This window comes from Rattus norvegicus, chromosome 13 (assembly GCF_036323735.1).
Source record: "Rattus norvegicus strain BN/NHsdMcwi chromosome 13, GRCr8, whole genome shotgun sequence".
NCBI lineage: Eukaryota > Metazoa > Chordata > Mammalia > Rodentia > Muridae > Rattus > Rattus norvegicus.
The window spans coordinates 103,343,343-103,364,889 of record NC_086031.1 but is presented as its reverse complement, the minus strand read 5'-3'; the positions used below and the strand labels follow the sequence as shown (position 1 = coordinate 103,364,889).

General features: G+C 45.8%; 1 protein-coding gene across 5 annotated transcripts in view; it reads left to right on the top strand.

The window, feature by feature from the left end:
- Kcnk2 (potassium two pore domain channel subfamily K member 2) overlaps positions 1-21,547 on the top strand; it is a 197,300-nt gene that overhangs the window by 129,797 nt on the left and 45,956 nt on the right. For all 5 annotated transcript variants that reach the window (XM_006250433.5, XM_006250434.4, XM_063271988.1 and 2 more), the window contains 2 exon segments: positions 7,854-8,014; positions 11,203-11,389. In XM_006250433.5, the coding sequence (XP_006250495.1) occupies positions 7,854-8,014; positions 11,203-11,389 (348 nt within the window).

Sequence of the window (21,547 nt, the reverse complement as noted above, 5' to 3'; positions counted from 1 at the left end):
AAGTTTGGGTGATAATCAGTAGTATTGGCAATAGCTTGTAATGTTTGAGGCCAGGGTCTGTGGAACCCCATTGGCTAACAACTCAAGGAGAGGGGGCGTGGTCTATGGGACCCCATTGGCTAACAACTCAAGAAGAGGGGGCGGGGTCTATGGGACCCCATTGGCTAACAACTCAAGAAGAGATAACTAATTCCCGGTACTGACTTTTTTTTTATTTGGTAGTGTGCAGTATCTAGTTGGGGTGTTGCCTCCTTCCCTCCACCCCATTACAGGGTAACTCCATTTAAGCTTCTTTATATAGGTTTATATTTTCGGAAACTTCTATCATTGTAGGTTTCAGTGTGGCTCTTCCAAAAGGCTTTTATATGCCTCTGAAGGGTCTCCTCAGCCCAGCCCTACCACCCCACCCCATCCCATTTAATCCTTCATATTTCATTTTCCCCTTTCCCTCACTTCTAATGCTGTATTCTATTTCTCCTTTCTTCAAAAATAGAGGCACCTGCTTTATTTTTCTTCTTCTCTTCTTTGTGCTGCTAATATCATGTTTTAGTTTCTTGTTGCTATCATAAAATACCTGCCAGAGGCAAGTTAAGGAAGACAGGTTTATTCTGGTCCACAGTTCAAGGCATAATACATCATCATGGTGTCCAAATCAAGGCAACGGGAGCTTGAACAGCTGGTTACATCACATCCATAAGTTGGCAAGGGGACAAATGTGCACACACTGTCACTTGGCTCCTTTATTCCATTTTATATGGCAGCAGCATCCCCTGCCTGAGGAACGCCTCCAAAATTACCATGGCATTTCTCACACCAATTAACACAAAATAATCACCCCAACCCCCCACATACTCAGAGGCTCATCTCGAAGGTGATCTTAGATTCTGTCAAGTTGGCAGTTAACACTGGCTATCTTAGGCCAATTCTCTTTCAAAAATATTCTGCAACTGTGTGTCTGTGCGTCGACCCATCAGATGACTTTCAGTTATGTCCCCGTTGATCCAATGGTTCTCTGGTAAAGGTTTGAGCTGTAACTGTCCCCCTCCCTCTTCCTCACTCGTTCCTTTCTCCTCCTATCCCTCCATGACCTTCTCTGTGATGCTTGAGTTTGTACTTTTATTAAATGAGGAAGTCAGATGATCGATCGATTGTTGCTGCAAACAGTGATGATCACGACTGCAGGGCTGGGAGGGGCGATTACTTATTTTAGTACAAACAATTTGTGATGAGAAAAATGTGCCAATCCTTTGGGACTGCTCAGCAGGAGCGGCATACATGGGCCCAGTACTAGACAGTCCAGGAAGGGTGAACTTACCTTCTAGGAAGGCCTTGCTCCAGGCTGCAGGATGGAGAAGAGAGAAGAGTTGGAGTATTCTCCAAGGTGACTGTCAGGTAGCATGGCTGCTATCCCACTCTGTACCAGATGACCCACAAGCCCCTTGAACTTTACTGTGTCCTTTTCAGGGCTGGGATGTGATCCTGACTTCAATTCTGCTGCTGTGATGTAATACCCTTACAAAAGCAATTTTGGGGAGAAAAAAAACCCATTTATTTTATCTCATGATTTCAGGCTATAGTTCCTCACTGGGGAGACTTGAAACAGTCATAACAGATCAATGGAGAGAATTGTGGAGAGACATGACTGTGTGCAAGCCTACTGCTTGGCTCAAACTCTCTACACTCATAGAGTCCGGGATCTAGGCCCAGGGAATGGTGCTACCCACAGTGGGTTAGATTAACTGAATGAAGACAATCCCCCACAGAGAAACCCCCATGCCAACTGCTCTTTAAATAAAAGGTCCCCCCATTAAGACTCTCTTCAGGTGATTTCAGATCAAAACATGCTGACAGATGTAAATGTTATTACCTTCCAGAGAAGGAAGGAAAGTTGCAATTTACAGTGTTTGCCAACTTCTATGATGAGAGTATTCCCACCAGAATTGATTTACGCTGTTAAGGTGAACTCAGTAGACTTGGAAAATACATAATAATGTCACAGTTCTTGTCCCAAGCTGGGTCTTTGTGCCACAAATGCCCTGCTCCCCACCCTTCCCAGGTCCTGAGCCACCCATCTGCAGTCTCGTTCCCTGATCCTTTAGAAGCTGGATCAGCTGTGTCCCCTGTCAGTCTCGGCCATATTGAAAGCCTTGATTTCCTCATGGGGACACCAAGTAGGGCTTCCTTATTTTAGGGGTTCAAGCAAAGCTAATTATGGCTTGTGTGGTTATCTCATCTTGTAAAGGAGCACTGGTCCGCCCTGAGGTGTTACTGACGAGGCATATTCAGAAACCCAAACAATTGCAGATATCAGCGTGTTCAGCCTCACCTGCTCTTGTGTAGCTGAGGGAGAGCCTTCATATGAGACTCATAAATCACCACTTAGCCAGCTCCACAGCCATTGGCTAGGACATGTGGAAGGCAGACTCTAGAGAAATATCTCCTACACATCCACTGGACTCTGCCACCCGTGGGGATGTTTGGGGGCCTCCAGGGTGGCTCTGAGTGTCAGGAAACTGCTTCATGACTTTTTAATTTATTTTGCACCAGAGAGTGGTCACTGTGAGGGGCGCTTCCTTCAGGAACAGAGTCTCAGCACCAAAACAGGTGGAGGAAGATTTATAAGGTGGCGCCATTGAGTACATGATTTTATGATTTTTACGTGTGTAAGTGTGTGTGTGTGTGTGTGTACGTGCACATGTGCACATGCATATATGTATGTATTTCTGATGCATTGTCTTTTCTTTTTTCAAAACTAATTTTGTTTTTGTTTATTTGTTTGCCTGTTTGCTTCCTAAAGAGAGAGAGAGAAAGAAAGCCTCAAGTCAGACTGTTGATGTAAAATTATAAAGAAAAAATGTTGTTTCTTATCCTGCACTGGATCTGGCACTGTAGTGCCCCAAGATATCTGGTAGAAAATCTTCATCTCACTCAGCAAAGCCTCTCACCCGCTCTGCTCCATCCCATATCACACTGCCGATGGCTTCTCTCTGAGCCTGTCAACAATCTCTCTACCCATCTAGTTCCCAAGGCAGGCTGCCACCATGCCAGACATATACATCCCAATTCCATGGCAGTCCAATGTCTCCAGCCACCACAAACTTTCTTGAATTCAATTAAATCGCATGAAAGAACACACAACACATTAGCCTCTGATTCAATTGATAAGATATAATTGCCCACCTAGACATAGAAAGCCCTGTACACACCCATCCCTTAAGAATATTCATAACAGCCTGTAAATGTAGAGAGGAATCTTAACATCCACCTCCACGTTCTCTCAGCTGGTTCTCCTCACTCTTTTCTTGCTCCAGTCACCCCCTCCTCACTAAAACTCTTCTCCTGCCCATCCTTCCTTCTTGTCCAATGACAGTCCTCGTTCTATCTTGTAGCTGCCTTCACCTGCATAATGACATCATTCTACATCAGGTAGGAAGGAGTTGGAGAGGTGGGAGGGGGAAGATCTGGGAACCACAATCCTAGTATATTGTATGAACAGCAAAGTCAGCAGCAATCAAATTTTATTTTCAAAATAAAAGTATTGCCAGCTATTAGCTTCCATGGTTTAACATTTACTCTTGTGAACAAGGTAAAAGTGTTGTTAATATTGCTCAAAGAAGAAAAGTGAAGAGTTGGCACGAGAGAGGAGTGTCAGCAGTTAAAAGCATGTGGGGCCCTTGCAGAGGACCCGAGTTCAGTTCACGGCACCCACACAGTGGCTCAGAGCCATCTGTAACTCTAGTTCCAGGAGACCTGGTGCTCTCTCCTGACCTCTGTGGACACAAAGCATTTACACAGTACACAGACACAGATGCAGGGAACACTCAGACACATAAATAAATAAAGCAGAGGTTTGAAGGGAACTCAACTGCTCTTAAAGGACATAAGTGAGGCCTCAAGAGACAGCACCATTATGTATGTAAAGTGTTTGCCTTCAGACATGAGGACATCCATTCAATCCACAGAAGCCATGTGACAGAGCCAGTGGTGACACATGACTGCAATCCCAGTGTTGGACAGGCAGAGCAAACAGGTCCAGAGATGCTCACCGGACAACCAGCCAGTGGGAATCCTGGGTCATTTAGAGACCTTATATAAAAAAATCCTCTATTATTTTCCTTTCCAATGGGAGAGACCTGAAGATAATACGCATATTCTGCTTCTCAAATTTATACCTACTAGTTTCGATACAGGGAACAAAAACACACATTGTGCTGGGGAGAAGGGTAAAGGCAAGTAAACCAACAGCATTACATCACCAATAGTTCCTTAAGACACCCAAAGCACAGTATGGCTACCTTCATATATAAGGAAACTCTTTATAAAAGATATACTGACTGTGCCTTTTCATCTATATTAACATTTATCATCTATCTATTATTGATCTATATCCATCTATCTATTTACCTATCTATCTGTGGGAAACCTTGTCAATTGGTTTACTTGACCAAATCAGACTCAGTATTAGTGGAATAAGCTGATGTCATGGACTCCCAGGGGTGACAGACCGTTAAGGGCCTGATGTTCTCGTCAACCTGCCTTGAAGACACATTTGAGGAAGTGTCTTCAAAGAAGACTTCTCTTCTTTGAAGTCTGTACAATTTTTTTTGCAGATTATTAACCTATCTCATGATCCATGCCTGTTTGGGGTTCTGTGTGTTTCTCCTGAGTTTGAGGCCTGTGAATGTAACATGTAATAAGTGTCTCCTTCGTTCATTGGCTAGAGAGAAAAAAATCAGCCTGGTCCAGAGGATGGCACCATCCTATTGTTACAGGGCTTCCTGTCCCTGTAACAAAACACCTGAGGGAACTGACTTCACGGAGACCTGTTTTGTTGTGGCTATGGTTGTGAAGGCCACGGTCCAGGATTGGTCCAGGATTGGGTCTCTGGTGTGAGTGAAAGAAACCAGTGGGAGGAGAACAGGGCAGACCAATGCTGTTACACTGTGATCCAGGAGAGAGGAAGGAAAGGATTGGGTAGCCCAGTCTCCTCCAGTGGCAAACTCCCAATGAAGTTTTTCCCACTCAGCTCCACTGTGATGATTAACTGTCAATTCGGCAGATTCCAGTGTCCCTGGAGATGTGCCTCTCGGCACGCCTGATGAGATTGAGGTAAAAAGGATCATCCCTGACTGGGATCCCGGACTGTATAATTGGAGAAGGGAGCTGAGCAGCAGTAAGCCTCCGTGTCTCTCTACTTGCTTGTGGCCATGATGTCACCAGCTGTTTCAAGCTCTGGCTGCCTTGATTTCCCTCTCATGAAGGTTTCCCTGGAACCCCCAGCTAAAGTAAACTCTTTTCTGCATCAGTTGCTTTTGCCTGGGTATTTTATCACAGAGATGTGAAAACAAATTAAGACCCCTCCCACCCTTGGGAAGTTTCTACCAATCTCTAATAACACCACACTGACAGCCAAGCCGTCAAGCACTCACGGAAGACAGCATTTGCCTTCTGTGGTCCTACCCGTGGGTCCAGACACTAGTCACTCTTCGGTCCCCAAAATCACCAGTTATCCTTGTCAGAATCTAAGCCTAACATTTTCTTTTTCCCTCCTTGTAAAGGAGCTAAAATGCCATCAGCAGTACTAAAATGGATCCTGTCACTGCAGACGGTTGAAATCCTTCCAGTAGGAGCTCCTTCAGCCCAGAGCTCTTAACACAACAAGGAGCTTTTGTTATGTGCCCTGTGTTTGCTTTTCCTTCCTTTATCTACCAGAAGCACACACAGCCCTCAGATATTTTCTCTCAGTTTCTCAAAGATGACACCTTTTATCCCCCCTCTATTATTTCTCTTGGTACTTTCTACCTTTGGTTCTTCAGCTTGTCACGAACGCCCTTCTTTCTCAAACCTCAGTAACGGCTACTCATTATCTGGCCAACACTTTGGGATCGTTTGTGTTTGACTTTTCTCAGTCTCCTAAGTCCATGTGTACCAAGAACATTTTCTGGACCCAGAGATCCCTGCACAACCAGTACTGAGCCCTCACAGCTCCCTGGAGTGACATCACGGGCTAGCTTGCTTTATGCTGCTGTCTTGGTGCTCTTTGCGGAGTTTGGCAAATCGCAGATGCTCAACGCTGTTTCCAAATGAGCATTATCAAAGGGAAGCCTGGTCCTCACATCAGCTACAGGTTTGCCTGGGGAATCAGAAGGACTCGTGCATGCATGGAAGACCACCGATCCAAAATGCTTAACCCAGCTCATGATTGGCTCAGCCTCAACCCTGCACATGATTGGCTTAACCCCACAGCACGTGATTTGCTTAGCCCCACCTTTGTTGCCAGGAGCTCCTTTTTGGCTACTTGGACCTTTGTGTGACACCACCTGCTACTAGATCTTTGCCCTAAAGCACCCAAGCGGGCCCAATCCCTTTTCTGTGTTGTGATCTCAGTCAGAATTCCCTATCACACCTTCCTGTTCCGTCAGTCTCCTTCTCGTCAGTCTCCTTCCCGTCATTATAAGCACCCAAGCCCTTGCAACCATTACACGTGAGAAGTTGCCTTATGCTATGCAAGCTGTTTGTCTAATGACCTTTGGGAAGAATAGCACCCCTGGGAGGTCAGAGCATTCTAGAACATGGTGTCGTGTGACGGTACTGCCATTTGCTTAGTTATTATCTTATATGCTGATAGACAAAGTACCCTGACTTTCTGGTCTTTGCGTCTCTCAGTACGATGGCTAGTAACGACCAGCAGAAAACAACAGTAGTTTTTGCATCAGTGCAGCACAATGGACTTTTCCCAGCACCTTCCTGCAGTGTTTTACCTCATTCTTACACCTTAAGGAAGTGTACGGCAACAATGAACCCTTTTAACAGCTGAGGAAGAGATCCGAGTAAGGTCCCTCGATTGGTGAACCACTGTCATGTACCAGTAAACTTTACCGAGTTCTTAGTTCCTGTGACTTTCAGAGCTGCGTCCCAGCTCTTCATAGCAGCTGCCAGTCTGAAGCTGCATGGCTGCCTCTCAGTTCCCAGCACCTGCTGTGGGGTCCGCCTGTGCTCACAGCTTCTTCTGCGCAAAGCCAGGGAGGCTTCTGTACACGTTCCCATTAGGTGGTTCCACAGAATGTTACAGATTACAGAAAAGGATCCGTGATCTTTGACTGTCATCATAAAACAGCTGGAGAGCAATAGCAGAAGACTAAATCTCAGTTTACCGCCCATTTGCACTTCTGAGTAAAAGAAACTTGGAACAAAAGCTCCAGGTTAATTTACCATGGAGAAGAGAGAAAGGCTTATCTATCATACACGTGTTTTCTGTGCGTCTGGAACTGTGGGTGACTCACCCCAAACGAGTGTAGGTAATACCTCAGTGATTATGAGGCCCGTGAAAGGCAAGGCTCGAACGTGACAGGTTCATGTCTTTGAACCTTAAAAAAGTCAGAATGTCACATGTTAGCATTTATCTATTTTTAAAATGTAATAGGATAAAAAATACATAAATTGTAACACAGCCTCACTCTTTAGGTAATTTACCTGTGTTTGAATATTCTTAATGCATCTTTTTGAACACATTATAAATGGTAATGAAAGTTTTGTAAGTCAGTAGCAATTATCATTGCCTGGGAGACAGAAATAGACTAATGAAAATATTGACTCCGTTTGGTGAATTAACACATTGCTCATCATCTGATCAAGGTTTCACCAAACATTAGCTGTAGGTTGTATTTTATTGGAATAATTGCTTACAGTAGCTTTTACTTTTACTGTTACAATACAAATGGAGTCTTCCTCAGTTGAAATAAACAATCCGTGTCTTGTAATAGCTAGTGATTTCTGGTTGAACTTGGGATGGGGTGTTTCACACTATGACACATTCGTAAACAACTGAATTTTTCCATTTTTGTTTTTTTTAGGATTTGGAAACATCTCCCCACGAACTGAAGGTGGAAAAATATTCTGTATCATCTATGCCTTGCTGGGAATTCCCCTCTTTGGTTTTCTACTGGCTGGGGTTGGGGATCAGCTTGGAACCATATTTGGAAAAGGAATTGCCAAAGTGGAGGACACATTTATTGTGAGTAGCACAGACTTCTTGTTACAGCTATTTAGTGGATTTTTAAACGCATTACAGATTCTTGCACCTTAGATAATGCAGACCTTCAGTTGTCTTTTAGGGACCAATTTCTATGCCTCTCAGCACTCGACTCAATGTGTTACACTCATTTGCATAATTGACCAAAAGAAACTAAAAATTATGTACAAGAAACCTGGACTCCACTTGAAGTTGTATGGTGTCCTAGTTGTGTTCTCTCTCTCTCTCTCTCTCCCCCTCCCTCCCTCCCTCCCTCCCTCCGCCCCTCCCTCCCTCTTTCTGGCCCTCCCTCCCTCCTTCCCTCTCTCTCTCCTTCTCTCCCTCTCTCTGTATGCACATGCAAACTTCTGCATCTCTCTCTTTCTGTGTGTGTGTGTGTGTGTGGGTGTGTGTGTGAGTGTGTGTGTGTGTGAGAGAGAGAGAGAGAGAGAGAGAAAGAGAGAAAGAGACTCTGTGTGTGTAGAGGTCAGAGGATAATCGTGAATGTTGTTCTTCAAATACTAGTCAATTTCTTTTTTGATATAAGGTCTCTAAATGACCCAGAATTCTCACTGGCTGGTTGTCCGGTGAGCGTCTCTGGACCTGTTTGCTCTGCCTGTCTAACACTGGGATTGCAGTCATGTGCCACCACTGGCTCTGTCACGTGGCTTCCGTGGATTGAATGGATGTCCTCATGTTTGTAAGGCAAACACTTTACATAACTGTGCTGTCCCTTGAGGCCTCACTTATGTCCTTTAAGAGCAGTTGATTTCCCTTCAAACTTCTGCTTTATTTATTTATGTGTCTGAGTGTTTCCCTGCATCTGTGTCTGGGTACTGTGTAAATGCTTTGTGTCCACAGAGGTCAGGAGAGAGCACCAGGTCTCCTGGAACTAGAGTTACAGATGGTTCTGAGCCACTGTGTGGGTGCTGTGAACTGAATGAGGGTCCTCTGCAAGGACAACACATGCTTTTAACTGCTGACACTCCTCTCTTGTGCTGACTCGTCATTTTTCTTCTTTGACCAATATTAACAACACCTTTACCTTGTTCACAAGAGTAAATGTTAAAAATTAACCCTGAAAGCTAATAGCTGGCGATGCTTTTACTTTGAAAATAAAATTTGGTTGCTGCTAACTTACGTGGACCTTTTAGGCGGGTTACGGTAATAAATGGCAGACACAAACTCCTGCAATAGTAGAACTCAGCTAAACAAAACTCATCTACAAATGCAGCAGTTCAGAAGGACCCAGATGATACACGTGAGGATGTCGGTGACCGTGGTGCGTTTAGGAGACACGTGGATGACATTAGGATCCTATTATGGAATCCAGGGGGAAGAACGGTGGTGGTGGAACCATACACCTTTATTCCCAGAACTAAAGCAGAGACAGAGTTCAAGGCCAGCTTGGTCTAGAGATCAACTTCCAGGACAGGCACGGCTGCACAAATTAAAACCAGAAATAAATAAAAAGATGCTATTACTGAATTCTAAGTGAAAAAAAAAACCCTATGATTTTCAAGTGTATATTCTTGAAGAAAACCATGGAAGAACAAATGGTTGTGTTTGCACACGGTGTTAAGAACATTCTCTCAGGAGCACTGTGAAGCCTTGCGTGCATCATCTAGTCATTTTGTCATTTCACATGCACTTCAGTGAAGCATGGATTCATGGAACCACCAGCAAAATATAACTACTGACTCACGGTTTCAATCTTAGCATCAGAGACCAAAGCCAGCCCGTGAACATTTTTGCTACTAGACATGGCTGTTCCAAAATAGGACTTTTTTTATTTCCTCATACACGCTGGACTTTTTTTTCCCTGACCGGGAATGCAGAGTCATTGCACGAACTTGGTAACCATACAGCGTTCACTCCTACATTCAGCAAAAATTTGACCACCCACCCCATCCTACTCAGCGTTTGTCACACCATGTACCTGTCGGTCACTTACAAACCTTCAAGCCTTCATAGTGATGTCCTTTTCATTGTCACAATGTTTGACGCCAAACGCTCTGGGACAACTTTTAAGATAGGAATTTATTCCAAGTCTCTCACAGGAGATGAAGACGGTGGTTGAGAGAGTTCCCCGTGGTTCACTCCGTGCTGTGATTTTATATGTATTTATCTCTAGAAAGATCTCACCCTATCATCAAATGGTTGTCAATTTTTAAAACATTACATTATTTATTTTTATACGCACGTACCGTGTTGATCATGTGGAGGTCAGAGGACAGTTTGCAGAAGTTGGCTCTTCTGGGTCCATGTGGGTTGAACTCATGTCTTCAGGCTTGGTGGCAAGCACCCTTACATTCTGAGCCGTCTCATCATCCCCATTTAGTTGCCGCAGTGTATAAGACAGTCAGCTGGTAAATAAAAACGCATGGCAACTCTGCCAGCTGGGCTACTGGCAGTGCCAACCTACAATCCTAGCATTAGGGAGGCTGAATTGGAGCTGCAGGCCAGTCTGAATTATACCACAGGGACACCTTGCTTTAAAAATAGCAAGAAAGTGGCTAATCTCAAGTAGGAGTTGGAGATGATCCACGTTCCATACTTAATTATGAGGAATCCTTATCGAAGAACCAGGTGAGAGCAACCAAACCTGAACAGGTGCTGTGGTGATGGGTGTGGCCAGGTTTGCCAAATCATACCCCTGCCTGCAGGTCCAGTGGCTTGCAGTCCCACAGGCAGCTGGCTCACCTCGGACTCAGATGCAGACTCCCTGAGTATCAGATCTGGTCAACCACGTGAATGTCCTTGTCCCTGTTCCCATTTTCCGGGCATGAATATGCCGTCCTCGCCCAGGTTTCTTGGTTGTCACATATCCCTTGACAGTGCCTGGCCTGCAGTCCGTTGTGTGCCCACAGCATAGACAGATTTTATTAAGGGGTTAATGTGAGTAAGCCCCAAGGCCTGTTGGAAGTCACGCTCTCCCAGCAAATGAGCAAATACACTATAACTTTGAAAAAAGAAATATTTTATCCATGGGAACGTATGTATGTGTCAAAAAGCATTATTTATTGGCATTGGTGGTTCTGGCTTGTTTATGGTATGCTCTAAGGAGTGAAGACCGTTGAAAATGAGAAACTGGAGGGCAGGAAGCCACATGCTCCTGTGAGAGTCCCGTGTAGCTGGGTCTGGTGGGCACGTCCGTAACCTCTCTCTCCCACACGTCTCTGTCTTTGCAGAAGTGGAATGTTAGTCAGACCAAGATTCGTATCATCTCGACCATCATCTTCATCCTGTTTGGCTGTGTCCTCTTCGTGGCTCTCCCCGCCGTCATATTCAAGCACATAGAAGGCTGGAGTGCCCTGGACGCCATCTACTTTGTGGTCATCACTCTGACCACCATTGGATTTGGCGATTATGTGGCAGGTAGGACTGTCTCATGCTGTGGCTGCTCTCCTACCCCAGGTCTGTCGCTTAAGGCTCATTCAGGGTTAGAGTGGAACACAGGCTCTAGGAGATGATTGAGCAGCCTTGCAAGTCTCCAAGCTTAGAGGCCTTAAACAGAGGGAGTTCTGGGTTCCCTCCGAGAGTCTGGGTGGGGTTCCTTGCCTCTTGTTAGTGACTGGGGGAGGTTGCCATGGCTCCGGTGATCCCAGTTCTCAGCAGACTGAATCCCACCTCAGCCTTGCCAGTGAGTGACAGCCCCTTTGCATGTGTTCCTAGTCTGTCCTCTTCCTCTGAGGACGGAGTCATTTGAGTTAAGGACCCAGCCTGCTCCCCCACGAGCTCACTCCTCTTCCTCTGAGGACTCAGTTATTGAGTTAAGGACCCACATTGTTCCCCTGTGAGCTCATCTTTGCTAAGGATGGCTCTAAGGACTGCGTTTCCAAGTACTTTTCCAACCTGTGGTTTGTGGGGGGTTGGGGCCTCGACATGTCTTTGGGGAGGAGGTGATCCAGCCTCTAACAGTGGCAGCAATGACAGCAATTCCTTGACACCGGAGGGAAACCAGGATCAGGCTGGACTCATCTGTGTTTTACTTTGTGACATAAGTATCAGAGGCTGGTTGAGTAGACTTTTGTATTTCTGGGTCAGTTCTGCAATGCAAATGTGTGCCTCTTACCTTTTGGTTTAAGAAATGTCACCTCCTCTTCACCCTTTTAAACTTCTTTTGCTTTAAGTTTGTAAAACGTTGCGGACTTCAGAGGGTGATTTTGCTCTTGGTCATGGAAGATCTTTTTTTGCCTGTGACACTGGTAACTTTAATTATCAGTGCAGGGCAGTAGCTTGGAGCCCAGCTAACGTGGGTCACGTGGTATCTATGTGGTTCACGTGATCTCATTTGTCCTCTGCTTATGGTGGCTGCTGTTTGTTTCCTTGCTGCTCATCTGCCTTCGTTATCAATTCAGATCTCACTCTCCTCATTGGCATTGCTCCAACTGCAGTCTCTGTGCTTATGTGTGCGTGTTCACATGTGTGCACACATGTGTATGGTGTGTGTGTGTACATGTGTATACATGTAGCCAGATCTTCCTCAGCTGCTCTCCACCTCATTACCTGAAACATAACCACTCACTCAACCCAGAGTTCATGGATTCAGCTATGGCGCCTGGGTCCTCCTGTGTCTGCTTTGCCAGATCCGACATTACAGGGCCGTGTCGCAAAGCTTAGATGTCTAATATGTGAACGCTGGGGATGTCACTCGTATCTACGTGCTCTTCACTAACTGAACTATATCTTCCAGCACCCATCTTAAATGTTGGTACTAAAAATAAATGTGGGGATGACCCTTTTCCAGGATCCTTTTCATGAGCTCCCCCAAATTCAAACCCTTAATTAGTTAACTCCAGTTTGAAGTAACAGAGAATACAATAGGCATACTATGTTACCATGGAAACAGCAACATGTCATTAGCTTTTCAACGTAAGATCATCAAACTGGTTGGGATTTAAAAAAATTCTTACATGTTTTTTATTTATCATCTGTGTGTGTGTGTGTGTGTGTGTGTGTCTTTGTGTGTCTCTGTGTCTGTGGTTGTGTGTACTTATGTGTGCATGTGTGTGTCTGTGTGTGTGTCTGTGTATGTGTGTGTCTCTGTGTGTGTCTGTGTGTGTGTGTCTCTGTGTGTGTCTGTGGTTGTGTGTACTTATGTGTGCATGTGTGTGTGTGTCTGTGTCTGTGTGTGTATGTGTGTATGCATGTGTGTGTGTGTCTGTGAGTGTGTCCGTGTGTGTGGTTGTGTATATATATGTGTGTATGTCTATGTGTGTGTGGCATATGTGTATGTGTGTTTGTGTCTGTGAACACACTGTATAGAGGTCAGAGAGCAGCTTGTGGGAGTTGGCCCTCCATAGACTCTGGGATTGGATGCAGGTCCCAGGCTTGAGTGACAGGCACCTTTACCCACTGAGCTGTCTTCTGGCTTTATTTAAATACTTCCACAGAAGAGACTCCACTGCTCTATCAGAAGGTGTTCATGTCTGTGCAGGCATTAAGGGTGACGTTGTCAAAGCCTACCGGTGAGGAACAAGGGTGTCCTAGAAGAGATGTGTCCTTCTCCTGAGTAGGGCTCTTGCTTTGCCTCGAGGACCATGAACACTTCTCTGTACCAGGTGGAGGGTGTGGGAGGGAGGCTTCAGGGGCCTAATGGGTCCCATTCAGCTTGACAATTATCAAAATGAGGTGAGGAGGGAGGTCCAAACATGCGTAGGGCCATGTAGGCAGGGCGATTTCTGTCTTAAAACGCCCATTTTTCCTGGCTTCCCTTGAAGTTGTATGTAGCTGGTGTTAATCAGAACCAAAAAGTGTGGTTCTATGGGGGGGGGAGTGAAGTAATGTGATAAAAAGAAAAATATATATATATACTAGTGGTTCATTAGCTTTATCTAGTTATGAGAACATGATCGCCAAGTCTTATGAAACTCGTTGGTTGTATAGAAATTAGGTGATGTCTTCCACTTCAGGCCAACAGACAGACATGGCATGGATATTTTAAACAACCCCACAGACTGTGCCAATCTGGCGCGTGGCATTCATGGTCTGAGACTCTTTAAAAATATAAAACTTATAAATGAAGAAAATGTGGGTGGAGTCTTAAAATAACATTTTCTGTGACTACCACCTACATTGTCTTGCAGGGGGTAAAACCCCAAGTAACTTATTTTATGATTTTTAGAAAGCAAGTTAAAAAATACTTTAAATTCACCCAAAGAAGTCAACACTCTTAACCTGAAGATATTCTGTCTGTCTGTCTGTGGCTGTTGTCACCTGTCCAAGGAAGGGTATTCATGGCAGCATCCCATGGGTCCTACTGGGGACCGCTGAGTCAATGCCCCATGTCATGGAAGGATAGGCTGACGAGAATGGAGCTAAAGAGATGGCTCAGTGGTTAAGCACCTGCCTGATGGCTCACAACTGTAACTCCAGTTCCGTAGGACCCATCGCCCTCTCCTGGCCTTTGTGCACACTGCATGCACACACAGGTGATGCACAAACGGATACTCATACACATGAAATAATAAAGTAAATCCTTAAAAAAAAATTCTGAGAGGGAGGAGAGAGAAACAGTGAAGTCTAGTGATTTTTCTGCCTCCCTGGTCTTCCTTGGCTTTTGTGAGGCCACAGCTGTGCTTGTAGGGCTGTAAGTCCTTACACACAGGGAACATTCTGAATGGATGTGGAGAAGGCAAGGCAGAGAATGCACCCTTTGTAAGAATCTTCAGAAACTGGGCTTGTCTTGCAAGCTCTTGTGAAGGGATTGATTGGCATGTATTGATTGGCGTGTATAGCCAAAGAGAGTGCACACAGTCCACCATTGCTCCTGGGGACCTTATGACTACAGTGAGCTGCTAAGTTAGGCAGAGCTCGCCTGGGAGAGACTGACTATTTGCTCTGTAGGACTTTCCCTCTGGCTATCTGATGTCCCTATTGATCAATCGATCGATATCAAAGGCCCTCCAGCCTTTGATAGATTCTCTACAAATCTTAGTTTTATATTTCTTTTTCTGCTTGCATCAGAGCATGCTGCGGTGGCTGGGTATGTCACTCTGGTGATTGACATCTTTCCAGCTGATCCGTTCTGTCTTCTCCCCCAAGCTCACCACCCTGAGGCTGAGAAGGACTAAGGGGAGCTGAGTTTGGGCTCTGTTACACTGATAACACAACCCCGCAGCTTAGAGCCCTGTGTGCAGTAATTCTTCCTGAAGCTGAAAAGGGGGAAGGACGGAGCCAGTGTGATTTAGATGGTTTTGAAAGTGTCGGTAACCAGAGTGGTAAGGGTGAGCTACAATGAGCTGCACAGTCCTATCTGAGAATTAATGTTGCTTTCCTCATCCCTGTCTATCCTTAAATACCTAAAATATCCAGTCATGCCTACCTTACAGAGTGAGGATTATGCCAGCCTCGCTTTCTTAAGATCTAGTCTTGATCCTATGGAGAAGCCTCCTTGTTTGGGCTTGCTTCTACACCTGATCTACTAGGTTTGAGAATGTGCAAGAGAAAATGACACAGAGCCCTTAGATCCTTGAAGACTGGAGAAAGGTCTCGCTACCAAGTTTAACACAACTTTAAATGCATTTTCAAAGCTGGTGGCTTTTTAAATACCCATAACCAGACAAAGGGAGGCTTATAAACACCCCCCCCCATGCTTCTCAGTGAAATCCTTTATAACACTTCTTTTCCTGAGTCAGCCTAGGTTGGTTCTGAAGGGCACACATGGGAGAGAGCCTGTGCAAATGATCCTTCAGTAAGGTGGGACCTCACATTCCCTGTGCCTTTAAGAAAACCTCAAAATTTTAGTCCCCAGACTTAAGCATTTTAGGTGACCATTATGATCAACACCACACAGACACACGTGGCTGATTCTTTAGTTTCATGTGGCAACTCTGCTCATGAAGAGACAGAGTGGGTCTTCAATTCCAAGCACCCACACAGTACCTCCAGCGAATTCAGGGCCTTCTTGAGGCCTTCTTGGAGACTACAGCCTTATGCACAAACTCACATTTAGACACACACACACACACACACACACACACACACACACACACACTTAATTAAAAATAAAGAAATATAATCCATATACCACATATTTAAGCTTCTGAATATATGTTATGAATTTTTCATTACTGAAAGAGTGCCTCCCTGACTGGTCACACTTCACGTGTGGGGCACTACACGCTGCTTCTTCACAGAGCACAGCTCAGCCTCCCCAGCCAAGGACCTTCTTCCCAGGACATGTCACTTGGATGACATTTTAAATTTAGTTTTCAAAGTTCTATTGTCCTTTGTCATTGCATTCATGACTTGGGGAAAGACATGATTTGTGTGTCCCCTACTAACATTTCCTAGAATTATGTAAGTCATCTTTGGAAGGGAAATGTTTAATAGCCAAGTGGTTTCCTTCCTGTATAATCCCAAACATGGCTCCCGCCGAGAGGGCTCACTCAATCTAAGGGTGTGGCATCGTGAAAACATTTCAGGCTCTATCTAGAAGCCATGATGAAGGTTTGTTGTTCAGAACAGTTGTTGCTAGAAATCCTCTAGGGTACAGGGCCTGACGCAGCCTAAGAGTTGCACAATTAGCCCTAAGGCCAGTTCCAAAATTGCTACCATTAAGCTGGTTGCTGAGGAAGCTGTTGCTGGAGATGCACTAGGTACCCCCAAACAAGTACTTGGTGAGGATGAAGGATGCTAGAAGAACAGTGACCCTTCCCAAGATCAGCTCAGAAAACAAAGACAAGAATCATGTTAGTGAGAAAGGGGAAGTCTGTGTGACTGCTTGGAAGATATGTTATATTCAGGTTGTGTGCGTGCATACGTGTGCATGTGTGTGTGTGCATATGTGTGTGCATATGTGTATGTGCATGCATGTGTGTGTGTTCATATGTGCCTCCGAGTGTGTGTGTGCATATGTGTGTGTGCATGCATGTATGTGTGTGTGTTCATATGTGCCTCCGAGTGTGTGTGCATATGTGTTTGTGCATGCGTGTATGTGTTCATATGTGCCTGTGTGTGTGTGTCTCTGTCTGTGTGATGTATTAAAGAGCAACTTTTGGAACTCCGTTCTCTCCTTCTATCATTTGAGGCAGGCCACTCTTGATTCTCCTCTCTGCACTGCCGACGTTAGCTGGCCTATAAGCTTCCCAGAGAATTTCTTGTCTTCATTTTCCACCTCTGTAGGAGTGCTGGATCCCAGAGGCTGCTGGATCCCAGAGGCAGCTGGATCCCAGAGGCAGCTGGCTTACCGAGTCAGTGCCAGGGATCTGAACTCAGGCTGTCAGACTTCACAGCAAGCGATTTAGTGCACTGAGCCCCTTCGCTAGCTCTCTGCCTTGTAATCACCACTCATTCATTAATTCATGTTCATCTACCCTGTTGATCAGTGAACACACTGTTCACAAGATACTGTGCTCAGTACTCAATAGTGACAACAGCTGTGGTTCCTGCTCTTCCTGAAGGAATACATGAAGTTAAGGAGCAGCCACTGGATGGGATCAGGCTCTGTGGAACAGGAGAAATCTGCTCATCGTGATTTAGTCAGTGATGAGAGAATTGATAATTGCATGCATGATTAATCAGTGGAATTGGGGGGGGGTATCTTTGGGAAAGTCAAGAAATGAGCTCACAGGGGTCAGCAGGCACTGTAGAAATCCAGGGGAGGGAGCAAAGGAGGGAGCCATGGTGAGTGATGGTTATGATGGAGCTGGTGCTCAATGGAGACTCCAAACTGCTCTCCATGGAGACATAGAAATCATTTCCAGAGGAAGTGATCATTTAACTCCTGGACACCGCACACCGTATACTGCTCACTGCATACCACGCACTACACACTGCACACTTCTACCCTTGTAGAGATGACTGAGTGAGGGAACGACCCATAGATTTCCCTTTCTTTGCACCCATGTGGTTCTAGTTCTTCCAACAGCGGACTTTATGTGAAGAACAGAAGTGGGAATGGGCTGGTTTCTAAATCTGAGTGCTGATCTCTAACATCCAAAAATACAACTTCAAATGCTAGGCAGCTCTAATTGTCTCCACTTTAAAATAATTTCAAAGTTTAAGTTTCCTTTTATGTGTGTGGGTGCTTTGCCTGTATGTATATGTCTGTACTATGTGTGTGACTGCTGTCCTCAGAGGCCAGAAGAGGGCATTGGATCCCGTGGAACCTGAGCCACAGATGGTTGTGAGATGTCGGGTGGGTGCTGGGAATTGAACTCAGGACCTCTGGAAGAGCAGTCAGTGCTCTTAATCACTGAGCCATCTCTCCAGCCCTCTAATTTTCTCCTTTAGCTTTCCATTTTTCTGTCTCAGTGACATAAACTTATTTTAATGGGTGAGTTATAGTTGAAGGCCAAAGTCACCAGATTGACCGTGCCACTGTAAGAATGTTCCTGTTCTCTGGGCAATTTGCTGTCACAAGAGAAAAATACATGAAGCAGAAATATCATACTAAATTATTGTTAATAAAATTATAGTCAGAGCCCAAAATAAGGGCATTATTTGATATCCAAACTAAAATGCTTAGAGAAAATCGATACCCCATTTCTGTGGGTTAGATGAGTATTCCCCAACAGGCCAAGCACAATGTCACTCTCCAGAAGTACAACTTCATAGAATGCCTTCTGCTCAGGGAACACATGCTTTCGGGGGGAAATGTCGGACCCCAGTCTCTTCTTTCTCAGCTTCTTGGTCCATAACACACTCTTGTCATGATCGCTCCTCGGTGTCCTTCACCAAGGAGTCAAATCAGTGAGGTCACCTGACCCCAAATTGGAACTTCCAGGGTCAGGGACTGGGTGGACAATGTTTGGCAGTTGCATGTATTTTGTTATGGCGACGTGAAGCTGAAGCACTGGTTTCTTTAGAGTAGCCCTGCGTTTATGGTCTGTAGCACACATATCCCTGTAGAGGGGAGAATGGTCCTAGAATTGCTCATCCAAGTCAAGAATGACTATGTTTTAAAACCAGGGTATGCAAGGTTTTCATCATCAGTATTTTGTGATTCAGGGGGAAAAACACCAGTCAAGAAAATTAAGGGAAAGGAGTGTTACGTTCTCAAGTTCTTATTTTTAAATCACCGTACTGTAGTAAAATCACACACACACACACACACACACACACACACACACACACACACACACACCAGTTCTATCGTGGTTGCTGTACAAACACTTGCCTGATCCGAACTCAAGGTCTGTAGAATAGAACATCTAGAACATCCCCACCTTCTGGAAACTACAGTAGTCAGGAGGTAAATAAGAGGGCTTTTCTTCAGATCCATGGCACTACTTTGAACCCAAGAGAAATGCTGGTCTTGCCTGGCTTGATGTCTCTCATCTTAAATAAGCATCTTCCATACCACGAGGGTGGGACAGTTTTGTTGACACTGTCCTCTGAATATTGTCCCCTTCAATGGCACGAAGAGGTGATGTCTTTATGGGTCATTAGGCACGAAGGGTTCACTGGCAAATGGGATTGATGCTGTAAGTTCTCTGCCTCTGCCTCTGCCTCTGCCTCTGCCTCTGCCTCTGCCTCTGCCTCTGCCTCTGCCTCTGCCTCTGCCTCTGCCTCTGCCTCTGCCTCTGCCTCTGCCTCTGCCTCTGCCTCTGCCTCTGCCTCTGCCTCTGCCTCTGCCTCTGCCTCTGCCTCTGCCTCTGCCTCTGCCTCTGCCTCTGCCTCTGCCTCTCCCTCTCCCTCTCCCTCTCCCTCTCCCTCTCCCTCTCTCCCTCTCCCTCTCCCTCTCCCTCTCCCTTTCCCTCTCCCTCTCCCTCTCCCTCTCCCTCCCCCTTTTCCTCTCCCCTTCCTCCCTAGCCCATGGGAGCTGCAAGTGTTATAGCTCACCGTCCTACAAGTATAACAGCTGCCACCCTTGTCATAATGGCTCCCACTGCTTGCAGGAGATTCCCCCAAAGATCCGTCTTGCTGGACACGGATGCTCCATCTCAGGAGTAGATGGAAGGGTCATTAGATTCAGGCTGCTCCCTTCAGTACCTCCCGACCAGTTGTATGTCATTCTTCCCTGACTATACCACACTCATTGTCTCAGGAAGGGCTACAGTATGCAGATTGGGGAAGGTTCGTTGACAGGGAACTCCATCCACGTGGCCGATTGTCATCATCCAGGCTGAGGTGACATGGTGTTGGCATCATGGCTACTTTAGGATCTCTGTGCTTTCGTGCATAGCCCTCAGGTCAATTCATGCATAGATAGCCCTTCGTTCATGATGTGTAAGTGGGAGCAGTAAATCATTGGTTCCCCAAGTTGGACCTCGGTTTCTTGACGGTATCATGTATGGAGAGCGTCCCCTCAGCACCAGGCTGCAGGACTGCTGTTTGGTATAAGGTGCAGGGTGCTGACAGTTAGGAGCTGAGCATATGGGTGATGGACAGCTCCGTCCAGTGGAAGGAGCCACGGTTTGAGCAACACAAGCCTGGGTGAGCATGTGAGCTCTGTGGTTCCTTTCTTCCTTTTGTGAACGTGCTCATTTTCCATACCCTTACATCTCTATCTAAAGTCACCAGGATTTCAGAGAAGCTGCAGGGACCTAACAGTCTCTCTTGAGTTCTGGGCAGATTGAGCTTGATGGCACTTGAATCACCAACTTTATTTCTGAGGAAGCAGATGGAGATAAAGTTTAAATTATGCCTAAGGCCCCCACTGATGCCCTGGCCCACATATAGGGGTCTCAACGCCCTCACCATCTACCTGCAGAGCTTTAGGGAAGGATGACTCCCCGGAACCTCATGTAGTCCTTTAGGGTCGGGTGGTGCTAGTCATGGAGGCTAATCTGTGAGGCCGAGTTCTTACTCATCTCCTCCTGTAGAATTCTTGGCTATTCTATAAGCGAGTTGGGATAAGCATATTGACTGAGCAATGTAGGGTGTCGAGAGTCACAACATCCCTTCCACGCCCCCACAAGCCATTCCCCACCCTCCCCTGCCACGACTCTCGGAGAGCAGGCAGGAGGGTTCTCTCAGTGATTGATAGAGGGGAGGTTCGGAGAATCACTTCCCAGCATTGTGAACAGCTTGAACCTTCCCGAGTTATATTTTTAGTAGTTTAATCTGCTAGATTGGATCAAGCTCTGGCTGAGTTACTCTTGCAAATGTCAAGGAGGGGAGGAAAGGGATAGAAGGAAGGAGGGAGGGAGAAAGAGAGACAGAGACAGAAGGAGGAGAGGACAGGAGAGAAGAAGAGAGGAGAGGAGAGGAGAGGAGAGGAGAGGAGAGGAGAGGAGAGGAGAGGAGAGGAGAGGAGAGGAGAGGAGAGGAGAGGAAGCTGTCACACATCCCAGTACACACTCGGAAAGCTTAGACTAGTTGGAAGAGTTGATGAGGTTCCTGAAGCTGTCTGCCTCCCTCCTCTTTGTTATTTTTATTGCTATCTGTATGTTTTCTTATAATGAGCCAGAAAGCTCCTAAAATGGAAAGAGTGTATGTACACAGGAGGTGAAGGGAGGGTGTAGCATCCTGCACTCTACGTGAACGGTGAGTGGAGGAAAAGAAACGGGTGGGCGTGACAACAGAGCAGGTGCGAGCTTTCTGTCTAGGACAGAGAAATCACTCTGCCTTCCTTGATCCTTTATG